Source organism: Mytilus edulis, chromosome 10, assembly GCF_963676685.1.
Source record: "Mytilus edulis chromosome 10, xbMytEdul2.2, whole genome shotgun sequence".
In the NCBI taxonomy this organism is placed as follows: domain Eukaryota; kingdom Metazoa; phylum Mollusca; class Bivalvia; order Mytilida; family Mytilidae; genus Mytilus; species Mytilus edulis.
In genome coordinates this window covers 46,753,451-46,775,666 of record NC_092353.1, presented here as the reverse complement: position 1 = coordinate 46,775,666, position 22,216 = coordinate 46,753,451, and the positions used below count along the sequence as shown (strand labels likewise).

The 22,216-nt window shown below is 31.5% G+C and overlaps 1 protein-coding gene and 1 long non-coding RNA gene across 2 annotated transcripts; both read left to right on the top strand.

Annotated features, from left to right (window-relative positions):
* The first annotated feature begins 2,519 nt into the window (after positions 1-2,519).
* On the top strand, positions 2,520-3,984 carry LOC139492452 (uncharacterized). Its single transcript, XR_011656846.1, has 2 exons — positions 2,520-2,616; positions 3,828-3,984. It is a non-coding gene; the product is annotated as an uncharacterized lncRNA (long non-coding RNA).
* Positions 3,985-14,021: 10,037 nt separating this feature from the next.
* LOC139492451 (uncharacterized) lies at positions 14,022-17,102 on the top strand. The gene is made up of 4 exons (XM_071280637.1): positions 14,022-14,110; positions 15,294-15,401; positions 16,113-16,214; positions 16,954-17,102. The coding sequence occupies exons 1-4, from the start codon at positions 14,072-14,074 to the stop codon at positions 17,086-17,088; spliced, it is 384 nt and encodes a 127-aa protein (XP_071136738.1). The 5' UTR covers positions 14,022-14,071; the 3' UTR covers positions 17,089-17,102.
* Positions 17,103-22,216: the final 5,114 nt, after the last annotated feature.

The window sequence follows — 22,216 nt, the reverse complement described above, 5'->3', positions numbered from 1 at the left end:
TTAGTTTTCCTATCAAAAGTTGGTAGTTTTCCCCGGGCACTCCGGCGTCCTCCAACAATAAAAACAGCCCGCAACGATCAAGCCCAAAAGTGACGCTTAAAAACGTTAAAAACACAAACATTCAATCAATTATTCACAACTGAATTTCAAAACAAAATGGTGGGTTATATAGCTTGTCAAGTATTTTACACATTTCAGGCTTTTAATTTTTATTTATGAGAGCGGAAATCTAGAAAAGCATATCGAACACACCAATTTTTAAAAGTGTTAAATTCAACCCTTGAAAAAAAATTTCAAGCAGATATGTATTAGAAGTACTTGACAATAATGTAAAAGAGAGACGAAAGATACCAGAGGGACAGTCAAACTCATATTTCGGAAATAAACTGACAACGTCATGGCTAACAATTTAAAGACAAACAATAGTATACATGACCAAACATAGAAAATTAACTAATAACATTAAGAAACAGTTATAAGGCATACATATATCATGATATATATGGACCGTAACAAAAAGTCGAAAATGAACCTTAAAATCTTCGAGTACGTGTTGTTTTTACTTCCAAATACCAAAAAAAAAAACTTAATTTTATGTAGACATTTATCTGAAGTTTTAAAAATTGACTTAACAAGAATGAAGCGTTGGTACGTTTCCTCAAAAAGAGAAGACATTATTTGAGCAATCGAAAATCAGCAATAAAGAACGGGAAAATAGAACGCAGTTCACACAATGATCTATTGATAAACGACGAAAACACAACTCTTGATAACAGTAAAAAAATCCTCCTCACTAAAACCCACAGATAAAACATTATAACAATTATTATTTAAAATGCACGAATTGTAACAATTTAACAATATTTCATGCAGAGATAGAGATAGCTCATTTGATTCGCTGCCTTAATTCAAAACTAGGAATTAGTAGAGGAAGAAAATTTGGTTACTAGATTATATATATTTAACATGTCTTTCAGTATTTTGCTGCAACAACTATGAACCCTACCACAAAGCATCACGCAAACCACCATAATGGTACTCATCCAACGCATGCGCATCGTACTCACCCAACAGTTGAACATCCCGTATATGATTCGTTTGTATTTATATGATCCAAATATGGTAGGTACCCCCAAGAAAAACACAGTTATTTATTAATTCTATTTCATAAAAATGGATTCAGATATGATGTAATATAGAAGTGACGTTTTCGTGATGTAAGATACTGATGCAGTGTTCGGGATTAAAAAAAAACACACACAGGGGAACAATAACGCGTTAGCACAGTATAGAAACTAAAAGTAGTGTTAATTTTCGACGGGTTTGTCAATTTTAAGGGTTAATGGAAAATTCTCAAATCCAAGCCTTTTTAATTACTAATGTTCGCTCCTCTTGTATTTGAATTTTTGCCAGATATCGGAATCCTCTGGTTTTATCTCTAATAGTGCCATGAACGTTTTTGCCCAATTGCCTTTACTTTTAGCAATGTTTAGTACATATATATAGTTTTTCGTTGAAAATCTTATAAAATCCTTGTTAATTTTTTATCGTTTTTTTTTTAGAAAAAAAAAGGTGACAATGTTAAATATATAAAAGTCTAGAGAGAATTATGTCCGGCCAAGATTTTAATGGCTTATATCTCTAAAACAAGCACACGGACTCTAAAAATTTGTATCTGCCTTTATTAGCTTCTTTATTTATATACTGTTAGTTGTTAACTGCCTTTTAAATAAACTAATCATAGATACCAGGACTAATTTTTGTATATACGCAAGACGAGCGATTTGTCTACAAAAGACTCATCAGTGACACACAAATCCCCAAAAGTTACAAAGACCAAATAAAGAGCAATGAGGACCAAAATTCCTAAAAGTTTGGCCAAATCCAGCTAAGGTAGTCTATGCCTGAGGTAGAAAAGCCTTAGTATTTCAAAAATTCTAAATTTTTTAAACAGTTAATTTATAAATATAACCATATCAATGATAACTCATGTCAAAGCTTGTTATTTTGAAACAGAGAAGCAAACATTCTTATAAAATAGGGATACTTATAAATATCTGATTAGACTTCGGTTACTTCTAATTTAAAGATTCTACAGAATCCTATGGTTTTGGTAGATTTTAAAACACTTAAAACCTTGACGGCTTAAGTAACATATACAATAATAGAATTGAATCCATGCTTATTTTTATTTTCTAATATTTTTGCCTCGAGAAACACCAATGCATTGTCGAAACGTACATCTGGTTCAGACGAATAGGCACTGTTTATCATTGAATGTTATAACATTTCACTTGCAACTTATGTTACATCACATATTCACTTTATGATTTTATTTCTTTAAAATATGCATCAATTTTATTGTATTTGAATATACTTTCATTATAATGGTTCTGTAGCTCAATACACCAATTAAAAAGTATAAAGTGTAAAATGAACCTTAATTTGAATTCAATACAAAAGTTGGGAAATAATACACGAGTCTTCTAATTAAAATCTATATTTTATTTTTAGCACTTGATGCTTGCATCTCAACGCCATAAATGTTTCATCTACACAATGAATGGGCTGGAATCTACAGAAGTACACACTCCACACGGTCTTCATGAACTTGAGGTATGTCATTCGAAAAAACAAAAACCATCTTGAGGTGTCAGAAGCAACTTACCATTTGGAAGGAAAATATTTGCTAACTGTTTAAGTTATTTAAAATTAGAATAAAATATGAAAAAAAGATGTGGTATGATTGCCAATGAGACAACTCTCCACAAGAGACCAAAATGACAAAGAAAAAAAAAACTATAGATCACCATACGGCCTTCAACAATGAGCAAAGTCTATACCGTATAGTCAATATCATGCAAAAAGTAAAATCACAAAAAAACTGAACTCTGAGGAAAATCTCAGAGATAAGTCCCTAATATAATGGCAAAATCTATAGCGCAAACACATTAAATGTATGGATAACAACTGTCCTATTCCTAACATGGTACAGCCCTTATTTATGAGGAAAATGGTGGATTGAACCTGGTTTTATAGCTAGCTACATTGTAAAACTCTCACTTGTACTGATAAAAACAGAAATTTCTGCAATAGTTTCTATATACAGATCTAGGACCTTGTAAACAATGTGAGCTTTTTTTTTACCCTTCAAGAAAAATTCGACCAATAACATCATGATTATATTTTATAATTTGCTAGTAATTGATAACATAATAGTGATTACGTTAATTTCAAAGGTTTTTTAGGGAAAACACAAAGGGTGTGATCCCCAGTTTTTATATTGAAATAAGAAAGTCCTTTTACAAAGAAGTCATTTTACAGACAGTTAAAAACAAATCTATCGTTGGACATACAGACACCCAAATTGTCTAGTCCCCGACAGTAGTTAATCTAGTTGTCAAATCATTATCTCCCTTGAAAAAGCGAAACAACTTTACCTGTTCAATGTGCCATTTACACAACGATGCTGTTGATTATAAATTATTGATTTCAAATTTTCTTTCACAAAAAAGTGTTAAATGTGTCAGTTTAAAGAAAAAGGCTTATGTTCACGTAATGCGACAAAATATAATAAAAACTAACTAATAAATGTTTACTTCATAATTATTTGAATAAAGACGAGCCTTGAAGGTGAAAAGATCTTATAACGGGCATCCCGCGAACACCCGAAAAATATATAGTTTTGGAAGTCGAACATCTTTTTTTGTTAAATTGTTGTTTTATACATACGTAGGAATGTAAATATATATCAATAGACAATATAACACTGATTCATCAAATCATCTGAAGTGATAGTTACCCTGAATACTTTATTTTAATTTCAGAAATCGATCATCACTATCATAGATGATACATCAAGAACATTCAGTACCATGTCACATGATGCCGTAATGGCCGCCAGTAAAACATTTGCACATCAATGCAACAAAAATGGAACAACAACGTTTAAATTGAATTAAAATATGATGAATTCATCTAAAATTAGTGTTCTATATATTGACCTGCATCTTTAGCCTACACATTAGGCTAAGGTTAATCACCCAAGAGTTCGCAAAACTAAATGTTAATAACTTGTGTGCTGCCTTTACATAAACCAATTTGTTCACGTTTAATTATATTGCTTCTTTAAACGAATATTTAAAGTAATCATGACTAACGTTTATCAACAACTTCGAATGGTAATTCCTCTAGAATTAAAATTGGCATAGTTTGAGCCACTTGAGCTTACGATACTACCAAATAATAACAAGGAACTAAGTAAATTTGACTGTATCTTAACATTTCATTTAAATTGCTTGATAAATGAATTAGGTATTGAAATTTCTCTTGAAAACTCTACATATACCCCACATACACTCTTAGCATACACTTACTTAAGAACTAAAATCCTAATCATAGGTATTTTCTATGTGACTTTGGAATTTCAACCAAAGATAAAAAATTGGATCTTCCGTCACTCTATTTTCTACTTATGCTACACAAGTGTTCTTTCAAACATTGGTATATCAATTGGTCTTGCAAGTGCTCCATGAAACCTATCTCTGAATTATAAACATCAATTTTATCAGCAATCAAAGCCATGCTTCAACGTTATTGTGAAACTGTCTATTCTAGAGGTGGCGTGGATCGGATGTGGATATTTAAAAAATTCAAAGATCTTTTCGAGTACATACATATAACTGAAAACTATAAAATAGTTAACGCTTCTCTAGTTTCAAATTATGTGTGCACGAGTACGTACACATATAGCTCTTCTACACACATAAGGTATGTACATGTAAATCGATACGTAATACAAATATTAAATGGATGATAGAGTTTTAAGTTTCTAAATTAAGACTACACATCGAGGTGAGTTAAATAGTTTTGATTTAATAAAACCTTATGCACTAGAGATTTAAAAAAAACACACATATTAAGCTTCCTGTCTCTCTTTTCAACATGTTCACGTCAAATTTTGACAACATCAGTCATCTCAGATCCAGAAACCAGGACACACAATAATATTTTAACATAAAACCAAAAAGTTTCCTGAAATAAGCAGCACTGTACCAATTTCACCTGAATATGCAGTACACATTTCATAACTCATACGATATTAAAGAGCTCGCAGCTGTTATTCAGTTTTTATAAAATGTCATCGTGGTTTGAGCGTTAAAGTAATGTGCCAGTGCTTTGTGAAAGAACTACTCATCCTTTTTTCTCAAAATGTTCATCGGATAGTACTAAGACATAGTAGATAATGAGTACACGGTGTGGGATGTTTTTCGCTGTCTTGAATACCCATTGTTGGCCTTTAGCTATGTTCAGCTCTTTGGTCGGGTTTTGTCTCTTTGACACATTTCCTATTTCTCAATTGTATAGTAGTTACATATTTTTTTATCTTTTGTGTTTCTTGTCATGTCATTATGTTATTTCCATGTAGAGGCGTCAATGGTTTTATTCTGTTCACATGAAATGCTAGGGTCATTTTAAAATTCAATTAGCTGAAAATATGCACTTTTAAGTTTTAACATTTCTATATATAGGGTGCTATCATAAGTATTCAACAATTCAAACACTGATAGTTGTTTTATAATTTAGATTCAAATGATCACTATATGTTTTAATAGTATGATAAAAATAAAAATTCTTTACAATAATGTTCTTTCAGACATTATTGTAAGGAATTTAAATTGTAGCTTCAAGCAAAGGAGTAGTTAAATATTTGTTGTTTTTTTTTATATGAAAAAAAGATGCCAAATATTTTGTTCGATATTAAAAGTTCCTGAAAAGCTATTTAATGTTTCTTGAAACAGCTTGTAGTAAATACTATTAGTTATACATTATGTTCATGCAATACATTTGTTTTGTTAGGAAAAATATTGGTCTATGTTTTTGGAGTGTAAAAGCAGTCATTTCCAGAAACCACGCTCTTCACACCCTGTGGTCAAAATATCCATTGTCATTCCTTATTTTTTAGAAGGAAAAAACTATAAAGTAAAACAATAGAATTGGGGTATAAGCTCAGATCACCCCTGATAAGGAGGACCTTGAATGTATTAAGTATTTACTATAAATACTATTTTCATCGAGCGTGCGTCTATCCGGATTTACAGACTATGTATGAAACGTGTGCAGATCATGTTGCGTCGTGTACATTTGTGTTATCTTGGCCAATCAAGTTTAAAATGACGTAATTAAACAAATAGTTTGAGTTCATCCAAATTATGAATTTATTTATCAGGAAGAAAAAATCAATGTACATCATAAAATGTAAAAGCTTATTATCTTTATTCAGATTTAAGCTGTATACTATATGCAGCTCGATGACGCTTCATTCAAAGCTTTTACTTTTTATCACAATTCAAAGACAGTTTTATGCTTCAATGCAAGTCGTCCTCATTTATTCGATTATGTCTTACACGATCACTTAATTACCTGTATACTTTTATGATACGATTTTATAAATTCATCTATATTTAAGGTGTTTCCCTTTATGCTGACAAACCATAAACAGTATCATTTTGTTACCTTATTGCTTTTTTGAATCTAGCCTTTAAAAAACAAATGTTATAAAAAATGCAAGCAAACTACGATGACATTTTATATTGTCCGACTTAAAGGATCGAAAGTTTTCAAAATAAACAATGTACATCATTTTTATACACGAACAAAAAGACAAAAAAACCTATGCAAAATCAGATATATGTGGAAAAATACTGTTGATTCAACATTGCAGATGGCATATTTGCATTGTTTATAAGGATATGTGTAATCCTATCGTAATGGCTGTCGTCATGAACAGGCAATATGGCCGCTAAGCAAATTAGAGAAGTACCCCTTAGTTTGCAATATAGAGCAAGGACTTTGTCAACGAACAGGTCCTCCTTTTCTAGTAGATTCATCAGAAAGTATCACGAAATAGTAGATATCTATTTAAAATAGAACAATATAGTCTTGAGTCATAGATTTTATGAGCTGAAGATATACATCTTTGTATTTACAACATTTTTTTTCGTGCTTTCATGTTACTTTGGTAGCGTGACTTTTTACTTGACTGGGCATTTATACTTTCCACTATCGAGTTTTTAACTTCATGGATTCTTGGTACAGTTGAGTTTCGAAGTTGTGATTCGGACAAACGAGGTTTTTTCATTGTAGTTTTTCGTTTTTCGTTTTATTCATTCTTGTATATAAGTAGCGATTTTTGTCCAGTGTTCGTTTTTTTTTAAACAAAGACCTAACTTCAAAACTTTAGTCTTTGAAAATATATCTACCAAAATATTTGCACTTTGATACATGTTTTTTGTTTTTATTGTAGTATAAACATGGCTACAAACATTCCTTTATGTGGGCCATGTGAAAGAGAAAATGAAAATCATCAAGCTTTGTCATGGTGCAGTACATGTGGAAAGGGGTTGTTCAAAAACTGTTAAAAAGAGCATAAGAAAAAACAGGCGAGCTCAAAACACACGGTGGTATTGCTAAAATGTACGAGGAGATTGAGTGAAACAATGATTGCACAGTGGAACCGTTGCGAGAAGCATTTTGAAAAAGAAAAAAATAACTCTATATTGCTGTAATCATGATCAATTGCGCTGTACTCGTTGTATCCCAGGCTTCCATCGCAGGTGTGATGATGTGTTATGCATAGAGCATGCATCAAAACGCTACAGACAAGGGTATGCCTTATCAGATTTGCAAAAGCAAATAGAAAATCGGAAGCATATCTATGATTCTATTTTGAAAATAAAAGAATGACAACATCATTGCCCTTGAAAATGAATCAGTTCTCATTGAACAACATATCCCAGGAAGTAATCTAACTGCCTATTTGGAGAAAAACCAAAAAAAAAAACTAGGGAGGATTTTTCAACTAAAAGGGATATGCTTACTCAAAGGATTGCAGAAGAGCGTAGTGAAATAACGAAGCGAGTGCCCCGTTTAAATGATTTATTACGTATTTACACACACTTATCAAAGATGAAGCAGATCAGCAGCTATTCGTCGCTGTTAAAACGTTTGACACTACTCTACATAAGCTAGAACAAGAAATGCAAACAGACCAGTTTACTAAGTTGCATTCAATTTTTTCAAGAACGACGATCTTCTGATATCTCAAAAACGCTTGCAACACTGCAAATCATTGAACATAATATGGATGACATACCAGAACATACTAAGCTTAATCAATGCCAAGCGTTATTGGTTTGATCTGGAACCTTAAGCTTACAAAAATATTGACTTGAAAAAAATAGTTGAAACGGAAATGCCACAAGTGTGGAAAATTTGGTGTTTTCCTTCCATTAAAAAAGTTGCATTATCTGATACGCTAGGCAATTGTATTTACATTTACGACTGCGAAAGTGACATGCTTGGCACAATGATACAATGCGAAAGATTTTAACCGTATTACATAACTACATTTGATACCAATCATGCTCTAGTTTCTGCAATGAAGGATGGTCAGCTTTTAAAAATCAACATTTTAGATTTATCCATCATGGAAGATATCAAAATCTGTTCAAATACCCAGTTCCCGATGCTATGTGTCGGAAATTATTTTCTTGTTTGTGATGACCACTTTAATATCATAGTATCAAAGCATGATCGGATTATTAGGAAAATACATGTGAATGCTGTAATAGGTTATTTGTGTCCTTATGGAGATGATAAATTTATTTATACTTCATATTACCACAATATTATTGAATGTATTACTCTCGAAGGTCATTCAGTATTCTAAGTTACTTCATCAGATTTAAACAATCACTTTTAAGAAGAATACAGTTATGGACCAATGGGTGTTTGTATTGATAAGTATAACTACATTTTCGTTGTATTGTTACACACAAACACACATCCTCCAGAAGATTAACTCCAGAGGGAAACATTGACAAGTTTGTACTTGATCTAAAGTTTAATGGATATGGAATAGTATATAATAGTGAAACTCATGTACTTGGTTTGATTAGAAAACAAGATATTATTGAATTTTACACAATCGAATAAAACACAGTTAACAGAAACAGAATATATTGGAAGATAACCTGTCCCGTAGTATTTCTTATAGTAAATGTAACACCTATTCCGTTTAAATTTACTTGAAAATATGCAATTTGAAATCAGACCAAGTATTTGTATGTTTTTCGTCTATCATTCACGAGATAAATGCGATAAGATTTTTAGTGTCTGTAAGTGATTGACTTATTAGACGCTGGCAATTACACCTACTGTAGGCAAAATGTGTACTCTATGTCGGGACTTTGGAAATGAATAATTTCTTGTTTTATGTGCATGTCAGTAAGATTCTTTTGTGAATTATAAAAAGAATTGTTTACCATATACTATATTGATGAACACAATTGATGCAATATTGATGAACAACATTTCAATAAAAAGAGGGACTATTTCCAATTTGTAATTTGAATGATTTATATTTTTGATTACTTTTTAAATTGTACAATAGCAGATATTCTACGAATGAACTATTTCAGTTTTACTATGAGGACATACACATTTTCAAACTAACTACATTTTGTACAACTCGCGTGAAGTTTTTTTTTTTCAAACAAGCAGTTATTGTCTAGCAATGGCATTTAAAAATAGCTATACGAATACTGAAATATCTGTCTTCAGAGAACGTGTACAACCAAAACCCTATTATATCTGTCCAGAAGGCTAATTTTAGCTATATTTAAGACAATTAGATGGACTTTAAATCTATATATGCTCATGTCAAGCAAATATAATTTATTGATAGATTGATAATATACACTCAGATATTCAAGTTACAAAATGACTTGTATGTTTATAACCATACTTGATAAGACAACAATTTTATCAACAATTTCATTATGAATATTGTACTTGTACTTTCAAATTTTCAAAAATATTACCTCATCCAAAACATCTAAATATAGGCAAATAGAATATGAATGTTAACATTTAAATATTGTATTTTGTAGTTATTGTCATGTGTGTCTTGGTTACAATCGAATATTTGGATTGAACACCAATACAATGATTAGATTTAATTTATAGTATAATAACTTACAATAATTATGCATGGCGTATATGAATTTTACTACATAATCTACAGTTATGAAAAAATGAAGCATTCCTCCAAATCAAAATACATTGTATTGTATAAATATGTTTCATTACTTGATTCTACGTTTCGATACGCTTCGTTACGTATATTCCCGTTTCGTTACGCTTTAAAAACGTAGGAAAACATAGCTCTTGAAAGGTGACAGTGTGACTGGGGCTTAAAATATTTACAAAGGAACCGAATAAGAAAGGTTAATAAACTTTTAACACAGACGTATTAGAAATGTATTACATGTAAAATGTATCGCCTGTTTAAAAAAATTGATAACATAATGTACATTTTTAATTCTAAATAGCAACCCATTTACATATTAACTATGCAAACAACAATATTACATGGCTGTTGAATGTCGAAAGCAAAGATGATTTGTTGGAAAGAATTCAGTTGCATACAAAATTTGATTGATATACATGCCACTAGGGATATCATTCAAACCGACCTTATTTGCTGACTTTTTTTCGCAAAATATGCAATATTTTCAAAGTCAATAGATTATTAGTAGGACCAACTAAGGATTACGAGACTGAATACTTTTAATCTCGCCCGAAATCCAATAAGAAAAATAATTTCCTGTAAATAACTACATGTAAATGATATTTACGAAATCATTCCAAAAAATAATCGTAGATAAAGACGGTGTCTTTATTTCTTTATAATTATGACATTTCTTCCGCTCGCTAAATATTCTTTATTCTTAATGTATGAACAGCATTGGCCCAATATTTTCTGTTCTGAAATTCCCATGACCATCATATATTGTATATATGGATAGTGGGTTACTAATGTCGTATTCAACAGATGCGTTCGTTGGAATTTCACAGAACAATGTAACGAATAGATTGATAATGAATGACCTTGCCAAAAGTAAACAAAAACAAACGTTCAGTTGTGTAAAAAATCGTGAGGAAATTTATTTTAATTATGAAACAAACAAAATGACAACAGTAATATATATTTGGAAACACCATAACAATAGCTTAGAAAATAAAAGGTGCATGTTACATGAACTGCTTATACGTCGTTATTAATTAAAAGACCGGACATACAGTTTATTTGACTTCGGATACACATTATATCGGTCAAACTTCATTTCATGTCTTAAGGGTTAAAGTCTTATCTGTAAACTGTAACAATATTAAACTGGAATACTCTAGACAAGATACGTATTCGGCTCTACATATACATGCTATCGTGCTATACTTTTCTTGTGTTTCATGTTCTAAGGCATGTCATTGTAATTAATAAATAACAAGTTTGAGGACAATAAAACTGTCTTACAAGTGAGAAGTTTGCTTTTTAGAACATGTTTATCTTTTTCTTCAGATTGCCGGTCAGTATTATGGCAGTTATATTTTACTTGTTTCGTTGATTGATAGCGTTTAATTTTGTCAGTTTTTATGGAATTCTTTTGAATATGCTTTGGAGTTCATTGGACAAAAAACATTGCGATATTTCACGGTGGTTTAGTGGTCTAAGTAGTCGGACTATAGTGTTGCTATTCTGTTAACACATAGAATGTACGTTCAACTCTAATCGATATTGATTAAAATTTTCAGATGTTCTACCAAAGGTCGCTCGTTCTCTCTTAGTTCTCTGGTTTCCTCCACCACACCACCACGAAATAGCGCAATAGTGCTGAAGGTGGAGTGGCGTGAAAAGCTAATCAATGAATCAATAACATGTGGAACTTAATATTATTGAAAAAAACATCTCTCCGCTTACCCCTCCTAATCAGCACATTTTATCACGCGGTTTTAATTGCTTAGTAAATAGTTATCAAAGGTTCCAGGATTATAATTGAGTACGTCAGACGCGCGTTTCGTCTACATAAGGCTCATCAGTGATGCTCATATCAAAATATTTATAAAACATTAAAGTGCAGTATGCTTAATTAAATTCATAACTAGTTATTCTGACGACCGAAATCAGTATGGGAAAAGAGGTGGACGACACCAATGAGACCATAATCTCAAACTCCGAAACAGTGGTGACGTTGCTTCGCTAAACTATCAAAGTCAACGTATCGTAGTAAAGAGGACGTAACCACTGTTTCGGAGTTCGCCATAATCTAAACTGATTAGTTCTTCATTAACTTTGTTAGCTTGATCGCCATGGTAAACACAAAATAAAAACCCGAAGAAAAATCGAAAAGTGCACAGAATATTAAACAATTACATAAGGATTGTACAATATCAAAATTTAAACGCTTTGCTCCTTCTATTATCTAACATTGTATAATGCATACACATGCATTAACATTTTATATGGTAAACGATATTTTTCTGAAGGCATTGTTGTCTATATAATAGAATTATTTATGTCTGTCATACAAGTGAGAGTTTGAGCTAATTATACAACAAAGTGTAATCTAACATTTTTGACATAAGGTAATGCCTGCTTAAAGTAGCACAATACAAAGATTTTTTCACTCCCAATCAGACATCTTTAAACTAATGTAATTCATTTAATCCTTCTTTATATTTTGTAAGTGAGGTACCAAAAGAAAGAAGAAAGATTGATCTTTCAAATTGTGATAATTTCATTATGACATAATTATTACATAATTAATGATTATGTAATTAGTTGTTATATTGTGATGTCCACACTTGAATGAATTTAGCGTCTTTGTTCTTCATGGCATCCCAAAATATTTTAAAGATTCTTGTTCAACACAGCTTGACCTCCATAACTGTGTCTCAGATTTCCAAAAACATCAATAGAACAAATTTTATACCTATTTAGAATTAAGTGGTCTCTTATGAATTGGTGTTGCAAACTTCATTGAAGATTTATGAGAGAATGAAATACAATAGGAAAAATCTGAGACACAGTTTTGGAGGTCAAACTGTGTTGTGCAAGAATCTATAAAATATTTTGGGATGCTATGAATAACAAAGAAGCTAAATTCATTCAAGTATGGACATACCAATGTGGCAACTAATTACATAACAATTAATTATGTAATAATTATGTCATAATAAAATTATCACAATTTGAAAGATTAATCCTTCTTCTTTCTTTTGGTACCTCATTTATAAAGTTTAAAGAAAGATGAGTGGAATTACATCAGTTTAAAAATGTCTAATTTGGGATGAAAAATCTTTGTATTGTGCTACCTTAAATTCAGGAATAGGACAGTTTGTTTTCCGTTTGTTAGATGTATTCAAGCTTGTGCTTTTGCCATTTTGTAGAGAATTTGCCGTTTTGAATTTCCCTTGAAGTTTAGTATTTTTATTATTTTACTTTTTACGTTCTTTAGTTTGTTACCTCAATGGATCAATTATGATTCATAGAATTTTACGCCCCTTTTTGGTCGGATGTGACGGTGACTTGGATCTCATTTGCCAAATATCGCCCTATCCTAGCAACAGTTTTACTGTCGGTAGGAAGAATACCGAGATGACTATACTTGAAAAACCCCATAACATTTTGGAGTTGTGATCAATACTTAGATCTGTTACTGTTTTAAATGACCTTTTATTCTAATTTGCAATAAAAGTTACAAAATATGTTTTGTTATCTTGATAAGAATTGAACAATAGATAATCATATATCATTTCATCTTATTCATTGCTACAGCTAAATGTTTGAAACTAACCTTTTTTGTTTGAAATAAATCTTTTGACATTTTAATAGAATTGTTTGAAATGATGAAAACAAAATTCTAATGCACACTGTTTTTTTTTTTGTCTATAAGATTAAGTTTTAGATTGCTGTCTTACAGACGTATACTGTATATATTTTTTTAAGATTGGCATAATTGAAAAAAATATCACTACAATGAATAATCTCAAAGTTCTTGATCGAAGTGATAATAAATCTTGAACTTACCTTTATAAGGTCTCACCAAATTCATATACAATTTAAAATTACCTGTAAAAGGCCTCACCAAATTGATATAAAAAGCGTATGATCTGTTCAGTTTTCACATTTGTCACCAAGTCTTTAAGGAGGTATCAGATTTTCAGCAAAATGAACGTAGCAGTAGTTCTGTCTTTGTTCCTGGTTCAGGTAAATACGATATTTATATTTTCCTTACAAATATAGTTTTTATTTTGTATCTTTAAAGTGATAACAATCTCATTCCTTCCGGAATTTTTTTTGTTCAATTTTTGTACATAAATTAGGCCGTTATTTGCCTCGTTGGATTTTTTAATACATTGTCATTTCGGGGTCTTTTATAGCTGACTTTGCTGTATGGGCTTTGCTCATTATTGAAGTCCGTTTGGTGACCTATTGTTGTTAATTTCTGTCTCAATTGGTCTCTTGTGGAGGGAGAATTGTCTCATTGGCAATCATACCACATCTTTTTTTACATTTTCTAATTATCTGTGATTTACAACACGTTTCAAAATACTTTCGGTGTCTGTTTTTTTTTTTTTAATTTTCAATTACGTTTAAATTGTCGTTTTCGTTTCGTTGATCTTAAGCTTTAGTTAATTGAAGACTTATTTTACTAAACGTGTGTTTTCTTTGCATAAATTAATCACACAAGAACGAAAGGAAGAACAACATATTTTCCATGACGCGTATCACGTGTCCACTGGTATTATTCATATCTATATTATATTACATCACGTGACTACTTGTATTATTCATATCTATATTATATTACTATTAATTTATATAAGTTTATTTATTTTATCTCATTGTTGATATTATAATTTTTATGAGGATTGTTAATATTATGATATTTTTTTTTTTATATATAAATTGTTTTTAAAAATATTATTGATTTTCCTCTTGTCAAAATTTAATTCATACTGTAATAAAGAATAAAATAAAAAAATTACTCAATTTCGAGGAAATTTAAAACGGAAAATCTCTAATCAAAAGGGAAATTCAAAAGCTCAAACACATCAAACGAATGGAAAACAACTGGCACATTCCTTACTTGGTACAGGCATTTTCTAAACAAGCTGATCTGTTGTGCAAAACAATCTAAACTAGGCCAAATGTATTGTTAATCATGGATTTGTTTTAATCTAGTAATATTGAACTAAAATGATTTAATGATTTCATGTATTATTTATTTCTGTGAATCCACTAGTCACATTAAAAATGCCAAACTAAATTCGACAAAGATTATAATTTACTATGATATATTTTAATCTTTTCACATTTCAGACTTTTAATATATTTGTTATAGGAATAAACCGCAAGGTTAAATCGGTATTTTTCAAATTTATTTCAGGCTTTTGCCATGACAACCAAACACCATGGGCACCATAGGCACCATACAGGACCAACACACGAACCAGTGGAACACGAATCCCTTCAATTCAAATATGATCCTCATTCGGTAATGTTATGACAAGTCACTTCACATTGTTTTTTATGAAATTTTGGTCATGAAATTTTGATCATGAAAATCGTCATAGGCATTTTTAGATATAATCCAATAGTTTAACATCAAACAGTGGTAACAAGGTCATTAATTACTTATCAGACAAAAAGTATGTATGTTTTCTCGTTCTTGAACATCATTTACACATATGGTGTTAAGAATTAGAGATCTAGTTTAAACCGCCCTTATCAGTTATTAATGTACATAGTAATATTGCGTGACAGATAATATTGAAGATGTTTATCAAGTCATACGAGTACATGCATGACAATAGCTGAAAATGTAGAATAAATCGATGGAAATATGCACGGTATCTCAAATAATTTTCTGTATATACATTTTCTTCTCACTTGTACATGAACGGTCAGTTATTCATAATATATTGTCACTTCATCAACTATATATATCAAAATTGAACAGTTAAGTTAGGGAAAAACAAATTTCTCAATTTTAATTTGGTTTCTAATATCTTTCGGTGTTCTATTATTTTGTCGTAATGATACATAAACGAAGGCCGAGTTTTTAAATCGCGCATATATGATACAAGAACAGGTGTTTGTCAGATCCGTGTAAATGAAGCTCGGACACATGTATATAAATCAGATTGAAACATCGGTATACTACTGTTGCCTTTATTAAGTAATTCAAAAACTTAGATTATTTCAGATGACGCTGATGATGGTTGCTCCTCATATGTGCTACCTGTATACAGCAACCGGATCCCAGTTGACGGAAGTACACACCGCACATGGACTACATACCTTGGAGGTATAAATCAATTTAAAAACTAATTTATGTTACACATTCAAACAAATAGACTGCACCTACGGGTTAAGGGTGAGTCTTTTGTATATTATCTCTTGTTCTCTTACTGCTAAGGCGTTGCGGGCAAGCTTTTATGATATCTATTTATTCACGGCATTGGTTTTGTTTGTTAGTTGTTCTTCAAAATTTGGACTGAATCTCGAAATTCGATACTTTTGCATTCAATGAAACGATTTTAGATATAAATACATCATTTAAAAAGTATATACAATAATATCTGAAGCCTTTAAACCTTATGTGCAAATATCTGAGGGTATATTATTTTTCAAAATCATTTTGCTTTTGGGTTTACCCAGATCATGTGTTTGTTATGTTTGAAATAGTATAAATATAATGCAAATGTAGTGTGTTTGTGAATGGTAAAAAAACCTTCACCATAATCCTACGTACAAAAACCATCTGCTAAGTCGATGTTGAACTATATTTTGGCTTTAAAGGAAGCAGGAAATAACATCTATTAATTCATTTTACGTGAAACCATACATTGATAAGTATAATAATTGGTGACATGTCATGTAGCCAATGAGCCAACGACACAAGAAAAACAAAATACAATTATGTCATGTAAATATCTAAAATCAAATTCAAAGATTTTATTTATCAAGAAACAGCAGATAAATTGATAGCAATAACCATTTAGTTTCTTGCAATATTTGCCTATACCAATATCGCATTCTTTCAGATGGAAATGATAAGACTAGTTGATGATACAACAACAACCCACACTACTATCTCACATGATGACCTTATGGCTATGAGCAAGCCCCTAGCTCATACGTGTCATAACGCTAAATCTGTAATTACTAAACTGAATTAAAGATTTGAAATTAATTTGTCTCAGTATTGACATATAAATTATTCATGATTCATATCAGCATACATTTGCAATAAAATAGTGTCATGTAAAATTGAGAATGGAAATGGAGAATTTGTCAAAGAGACAACACGCCCGACCAAAGACCAGAAAAAAGCCGTCTCATCATATTTAAAAGGTTATTGAAATATATATTAGATCTTAAATGAGAATGTAGTTACAGTGTGAAAGTGGTAACATTCCCCCTCTTCTAGTTGACGATAATTAACAAACATATTGTTGAATTTAATAAACACGTACGTGGCAGAGGCATTTATATTTAATATTAAGCAAATTCCCAGAAGGAAGTTGAGATATGTTGAAAATTTTAACTCGATGATGTAAGCAAAAACGTCAAGGATCTAAACATACGTGAATACCTTCCAACTTGGATGACAATATCGACCCCAAATGAGTAGCAAAATTCATTGTAGGTTATTATCTTAGGTTTTCTTTACAAGAATTAACTGTTTCAATTACAGAGAAATTATGAAAAATACATCACGTCAGTATCGATTCACTGGGCTCACTTTTCAGATGATTTTTATCACAAAATTGCCGCATCCGTGGTCATCCTGAAACTTCATATTTGTTATGCGCTTCGGACGCAAGAAAATATTAAACGTGTTGTTTTCAATATTTTACATCACTACCTGTGCTGGTGGACTATCAGTCCCCGAGAGTATCATCAGCTCAGTAGTCAGTGCTTCGGTACTGACATGATTAAACAAACTTTACTAAAATTGTCCGTTAATAAATTTTTAATATATGTGAAACTAAGGTTTCAACTCCCTCAGGCAAAGTTGGCTTTAGATGAATTTGGCTATTTATTTTAAGTATTTTTGACATAAAGCTCTTCAACGATTTTCGGTACTTATCTATCTTTGGATTTCAAATGTTTGGCTTTGAGCGTTCCTGATGAAGGTAAATCCAGAAAAGTGCTTCGGACGCAAGAAATTATTAAACGTATTGTTTTCATTTTTTTATGCATTATCATCAAATACAACTTTCATTAAATATTAAGAATGAAAACAAATGCGGCCACTGCCATTTAAGACAGAAACCGTCTAAAAAATTAACTCAAATGCTAAAAATGTGAAGATTTCTGTAATTTAACTTAATGATATTAGTACCCTATACATGTGCATTGTATTGTCTAAAACAACCCATATTTATGTATCAGAAGTATTCTTCTTTCCAATAAAAAGCTAAACGTTTACTTTTTTGGGCAAAAAAAGGGGTCTTAAAGATACCAGCGGGACAGTCAAACTCATAGATCGAAAATAAACTAATAACGCCATGGCTAAAATGAAAAATACAAATAGACAAATAATAGTATACAAGACACAACATAGAAAACGAAAGACTAAGCAGCAAGAATCCACCTAAAATGATGTTGAGCAACAACACGGGTCTTTAAACTGTTTTGAATTGAGCGCACACCTTTACGATACTCACCAGAGACAATTTTTCGATTTCTATTTTTTTAGATAAAAAAGCTTGTCTGATCAGAAAATTGCGTCCTTCTCAAATTTCTCATTACGGCTGATGCATGCTTGTCAGAAAAGTTTACCCTGTCGTACGTACCGAGTCACAATCATGTACTAGTTTGTGTTACCTCTTTTTATATCAGTGCAATGCATTCATGTGATTTGAACATCGGTACTGTTTCTTATATATGTATATTTAGAAATAAAGTTATAATGTAACTTAGTTGCAGCGTTGTAGAACATACATTTCAATAGCTTACAACATTCAATCGCCTTTCCATATGGGTTTTGTAAACCAGACATATGATTTGATTGAATAAGTTCATTTTCGTGGCTCGAGGGAAAAACAGGAACAACTCACTAATCTACACGATTTGTTTCTATGATATTTTTGCGTCGTATGATATATCATATGATAATCAAATAAAATATGCAAACATAACACAGATATTAGATTAATAATTTTTGAAAGATGAGCAATACATTTAAGATAAGAAGATGATGAAAATGTAGAAGCTTTGGTCACTTGTTTCCTAAGCTTCGGATCAACTGGAAATTTAGGTGCAAAGGGGTGAATATTATTAAAAAAACGAACTAATATGGGTCGCTGGTCGGACACGAAAAGGCAAAAAATGGCCGTTATGAGAATGACAATTTAAAATTTAATGTAACCGTTAATGCAAAATATAAAAAATCAAAGAATTTAGATTTAAACATGTTAAAAGAAGAAGAATCGAGTTTTTGATACACAGTCTCCAACTAACGAAATGTATCTCGGTAGATATACGGAGACACATATTATGGGGATCAAAGTGTAATAAGTACTCTTATATCAGTCAATCTAATAAATAGTACATGTCTGGAGCAATAGATGAACCAGTCAGCGAGTATTGCTACTCAGCAATTTCGAAATCACTTAACTGTTGGCTAGTCAAAATGTCCTCTGTAAGTGCATCTTTAATTGGGGTGTAAATAGTTATCAAAGGTACCAGGATTATAATTTAATACGCCAGACGCGCGTTTCGTCTACACAAGACTCATCAGTGACGCTCTTATCAAAATATTTATAAAGCCAAACAAGTAAACAGTTGAAGAGCATTCAGGATAAAAAATTCCAAAAAATTGTGCCAAATACGGCTAAGGTAATCTATGCCTGGGATAAGAAAATCCTTAGTTTTTCGAAAATTTAAAGTTTTGTAAACAGGAAATTTATAAAAATGACCACATTATTGATATTCATGTCAACACCGAAGTGTTGACTACTGGGCTGGTGATACCCTCGGGGACGAAACGTCCACCAGCAGTGGCATCGACCCAGTTGTGTAAATAGTTATCAAAGGTACCAGGATTATAATTTAATACGCCAGACGCGCGTTTCGTCTACACAAGACTCATCAGTGACGCTGTTATCAAAATATTTTTAAAGCCAAACAGGTAAACAGTTGAAGAGCATTCAGGATAAAAAATTCCAAAAAATTGTGCCAAATACGGCTAAGGTAATCTATGCCTGGGATAAGAAAATCCTTAGTTTTTCGAAAATTTAAAGTTTTGTAAACAGGAAATTTATAAAAATGACCACATTATTGATATTCATGTCAACACGGAAGTGTTGACTACTGGGCTGGTGATACCCTCGGGGACGAAACGTCCACCAGCAGTGGCATCGACCCAGTGGTGTAAATAGTTATCAAAGGTACCAGGATTATAATTTAATACGCCAGACGCGCGTTTCGTCTACACAAGATTCATCAGTGACGCTCTTATCAAAATATTTATAAAGCCAAACAAGTAAACAGTTGAAGAGCATTGAGGATCAAAAATTCCAAAAAATTGTGCCAAATACGGCTAAGGTAATCTATGCCTGGGATAAGAAAATCCTTAGTTTTTCGAAAATTCAAAGTTTTGTGAACAGGAAATTTATAAAAATGACCACATTATTGATATTTATGTCAACACCGAAGTGTTGACTACTGGGCTGGTGATACCAACAATGTGCGCATATTGGCGAATAACAGGGTGTGAACGACCAATACTAAAAGAGAATTTAAGTCGCAGTCGATATATATTTACTCATACTTTACAAACGTGTGTATATGTTTAGCCATGAGGCAAACACCTGGTCGAACTAGTTATGCATAAGGTTTAAAGGAATGCACTGACAATGATAAGGCTAATGTTGAAAAAAACACAGTTGATAAATCAGGGGTAAGACTTTTAAGCAAAATGTAGAACCAACTAAACTTTAGTGATCACACTAAGTGCAAAAGCATAAGAATCCGCTATTATATTAACTTCTAGAGATGCAATATTGCATTAACCAAGATAGAGAACATACAAGATTTTTTCATCAGTCTTTGAAACTATGATCTCAAATAACATTGAAATGTCCACTGATGACTTCATTTTGATTAAGCATAATCGTTAGGTCTTTTTTTGAGCTGTTGCGCATGTGCCTCCTCTTTGAAGTATATATTATTTCTATCCAAGAATAGAAAAAGATGCAATGATTTTGATCTTAGTTTTTGTTTCTATGTTGAGTTTATTTGTTCTAAGCGTCAGAAAATTTCAGCAAGTATTGCAGCTTAATGTCTATGTATATATAAAGTCTTTGTTTTATCAATATTTTCCATGATCAATTCAACCATCGCAACATGTAGATTATGCATACCCTCCACAGTATTTTTGCCCATCCATAGTTATTTTGTGGATTTGAATAGCTTATTTTTGTGACCTATTTTTAGTGTTGTGTAGGCTGCTGTTTAACTTTTTGTAAATGAATAGACAAACTGATTGTGCCCTTAGTCAAATTTAACATTCTATTATAACGGTTTTCACTTCTTAACGTTTGTACTTATACTTATTATAATTTGGTGATGATATTATTAGCAATGCATGCCATCGATATTTGTATAGATAAGTAGACAATAAAGTCTTTACAAATATCTGCATAATTTTTACTAATCGATAAATAAAATTTTCGATTATTTCAAAGATCGATGAAAACAATCCCACATTCATGTAACTCAGCAATGATGTGTTTATCGACCATGCAAAGACCTTAAATATCGACGCATACAGAAGAATTCAAAGATACCAAATCGATATTGACTAATAAGTCAACAAAGATTAAAAAAACAAGAAAAGGCAAATAACAGTGCACAAATTATATCATAGAAAACTAATTACTGAGAAATACGAACTCCTCGGAATACCGGGAAAAAATCAAGGTGCACCTAAAAGATACGCATAATTTTCTTCGTATGTGGTATCCACTCTGTTGTCCATGTTAGCACTAACCCGGTGATAAGTTTATATAGATCACCATCGATGAATAGGGATGGAATTGTTGTTATAAGAGTTGAAATACATGGTATATGTTTTATTCATTATTTAAGACTTGTATGTGACCTTTATTTGTTAACTATTTGGTAAGTGATCGATAATGGTCTCATTGGCAATCATATCACAGCTTCTTATTGTTATATATACGTCGTCTTCTGTGAAAAATATTCCTCATAGGCATCAGAAATAAACTTTTGATCGTCTACAAAAGACTTATTAGCTGCAATTGAGTTACGGTCTTTAACACGCAGCCTTGGCTC